General features: G+C 36.3%; 1 protein-coding gene across 1 annotated transcript in view; it reads left to right on the top strand.

Moving 5' to 3' along the window:
• Positions 1 to 2,644: 2,644 nt before the first annotated feature.
• The window catches only part of LOC106514249 (dynein heavy chain 5, axonemal), a 25,138-nt gene continuing 24,724 nt past the window's right edge, over positions 2,645 to 3,058 (top strand). Inside the window, exon 1 of the mRNA XM_014003424.1 lies at positions 2,645 to 2,763. Coding sequence (XP_013858878.1) covers positions 2,734 to 2,763 — 30 coding nt within the window. The 5' untranslated portion in view covers positions 2,645 to 2,733. The remainder of the gene's footprint in view (positions 2,764 to 3,058) is intronic.

Below are 3,058 nucleotides of genomic sequence, written 5' to 3' on the forward strand. Positions count from 1 at the left end.
CAACAAATCAGAAATCAGTTATGTGGTTTGTCATAGGCATAGGGACCAATCAAAAGACTTGTTGCTGGGGTTTAATATGTGAATAATAGTAAAAACAACACAGACTTGTTTTGTCTTACCAGCTCTGCTTAAGAGCAGTTTCTATCTGCTACACTCTGTGGACACGCCATGATGAATAATACATTTGTCACGTACCTCAAGACTTTATTTGAAACACCTTAAGAAGTTTAATAAATCCAATAAAACTCTATCAGATGTCATCAGAGGTTCAAAATGTCACTACCCCAACAGAAGATGAAATTTTTCATCTTTTTAGTCTGTGGGTTAGGGTAGGTCACCATGCACACCCCACTACTGAACGTTTCTGGTATTTTCATGTACTCTAGGATCCACTCTTTCAAAAAAGCATGTTAACAGAAAAACATTTGGGTCTCACTGCCCCCCAGGGACCACTTTTTGACCACACCCCTTTCCCATTGTGACCATCAAAGTTAGGTACATAAAGGAAACTTAACTGCCAATAACTTTGCTATAAACCAACCAAATTTTACAAACTAGGTATCAGCAGATTCATATCGATTAGGTCTTTGATTTAAATTACATTTCATTAAACAAATGTGCAAATCATCAGAGGGTCAAAATGTCACAACCCCAACAGAAGATGAAAATTTTCATATTTTATCTGAGTTTAACACACAGATCATAAATATTCAACTTTCTTAGCCTTTTCATGCACCTTAGGATATACATATTCAGAAAAAAGTCTGTTAACAAAATAAAAGTTGTAGGTAGGGGAGACCGGGGACAGAAGCAACAAGGGACGGTTGCAACACGTCATTTTTCTCCAAACAGAAATAAGCTAGAGTGATGACACTCACACTGTACCTGCTCAGTTAGATGACCGACCTTGCAAAGAACAAGTAAGCAGATTCAAAAACTGCTCCAGGATTTATTTGAAAAAAAAAAACTAAAACAAAACAAAACAAAAAACAAACAAACAGTTTTTGCAGTAAATTCCTTTGCAGACGAGAGACGAAACGTTTCACTAAAGAACCCATCCAGAGGACCTACTTACTTTATCTTTTTGGTCTTTCAGTGTTATTAATCAACATTATTGTTAACAACTGAAGGTGAAAAATTTCACTCATTTTGTTCATGTGTGTCATAGGTGACAATATATTGACAATATATAAACCCAAATACGGCTGTGGGATGTCAATGATTTATGCTGATTTTTATTATTTTTATTATTTATGCTAATGATAAAGCTTAAGAGAGCAACATGGCATTATGTGACTCATCTGCTGAAGAATGTTCATGGGTTGTACTGGGTTATTTTAGTGCTTTAGAATTAGCTTTTGCTAAATTTTCTGTGTGTTAGTGCTTTAGACTTAGGGAACCTAAATATTTGAGAAAGTGCTTTAGGGCTAGTGGAACTAATTTTTAGATTAGTGCTGCCCACCACTGTGCAAATGTATTTTCTCCTGCATATGGGATCATTTCTGTCTTTTCCTCAGCTGCTGGAAAAGGAAAACTCTGACTTGAAGTGTCCAAAAATGTTGAACAGGTATAGCTGCAGTCCAGCTGGCTGAATAGAGTCTCCACTGACAACTTAATAGGCCTAACTCTTCCGAGGGTGAGAGTGCACATGCAGATGAGAAAACGATAGCAGGTTATAGGGAAAGATATATGAGAGGAGAGAGACTGAGGCAAGGAACTGTCATGGCGCAAATGTTTAAGATGCAACTCTGGAGACAAATTGTTTCCAAGGTCATCCGGGTAAGAGAATTCCTGCAGGCCTTGGCGACATTTTTATGAGACTGTCCTTTTTTAGTGGATCCCTTCACCTTATTATCATGAATGTTCAAGCTGTTTATTTACTACCGTATTATGCAAACCAGAACTAACAAAATAAGTTGTCTGCAATGTTTGATTGGACAGTTTGTGCTTGTTTTGTTCTCCAAATAATTTTAACAACAGTAGTTGCATTTATCATAGATGCTAATTTGTTTTACAGTAATTTTTTTCTTCATCAGTTTCCACTTTAATTCAAAAAGCAACAGTTTGTTTATTATAGGGAATGTCAGTCTCACAGCAGCTTATCCCGGGATGCAGCTTTGTTTGCTTTCTGAAAGCTTTTTAATGTTGTTACTGTTATAATATGAGTCTGTCTCTGCTGCCCTCTGCATCTGTGTAATACAAATGACTAAAAACAGTGTGTGTGTGTTTGTGTGCATTCTTGTGGTTGAAATACACTGCTGATGGTTAGTGCAATAGTGTATTTCTTTCAGTGTTGTCATTGTTTTGTCAATTAAATCATCTGTACTGTGACGCATTCTGTATGAACATATTGTTGGCTTGTTTACAGTAGCAGATTTAACCTCTACAAAGGACTTTATGGTTTGTTTACTTTGTTACGCTCACATTACTCAGCTGCAGTATCAGAAACAACAATCTGATCATGGGATGAGTTTATTTCAGATAATTTAGTGTTAATTTTTATTTTAAGAGTTTGAGGCATTAAATAATCAACATTAGTTGTTTGCATGTACACTATGGTTGCATGTTACAGCATCTTCACCTTAAATGCCAGTTAATTTATTATCCTTATCTGTACATTTTGTTTAGCAAAAGTTAAAGGAGGAGCGTGAAGCTAAGCGAGACCAGCTGGATGGAAGGCATGACTACATCCTCAGTATTTTGGCCTCTTGTCTTGGACAGGAGAAGGCTGATATGGAAGATGCCATCCTGGAGGGAAATCAGGTAAGTCTTGACACATGGCTAAGTTTGTGTTAGAAAATTACAGCTGCCTTAAAGTCTCAAAGTGGGCAGTGGCCGTTGCACAATGGTGAAATGTCACAACAAACTTACAGATATAGGACACTTGTAGTTCATGTAAATATTCTCTATTTTAAGGTTTTAAAAATATAAACATCTCATTGTTTAGGTAATCACATTTTCTACCAGTTCAGCTGGAAAGTTTGCTTATTCATTGATTTGATTTATTGATTTAACAGGAAAAGATTATTAAAAATCAAGCCTGACTCAGCATAATTGC

This window comes from Austrofundulus limnaeus, unplaced genomic scaffold (genome assembly GCF_001266775.1).
Source record: "Austrofundulus limnaeus strain Quisiro unplaced genomic scaffold, Austrofundulus_limnaeus-1.0 Scaffold18, whole genome shotgun sequence".
NCBI classification, from domain to species: Eukaryota; Metazoa; Chordata; class Actinopteri; order Cyprinodontiformes; family Rivulidae; genus Austrofundulus; species Austrofundulus limnaeus.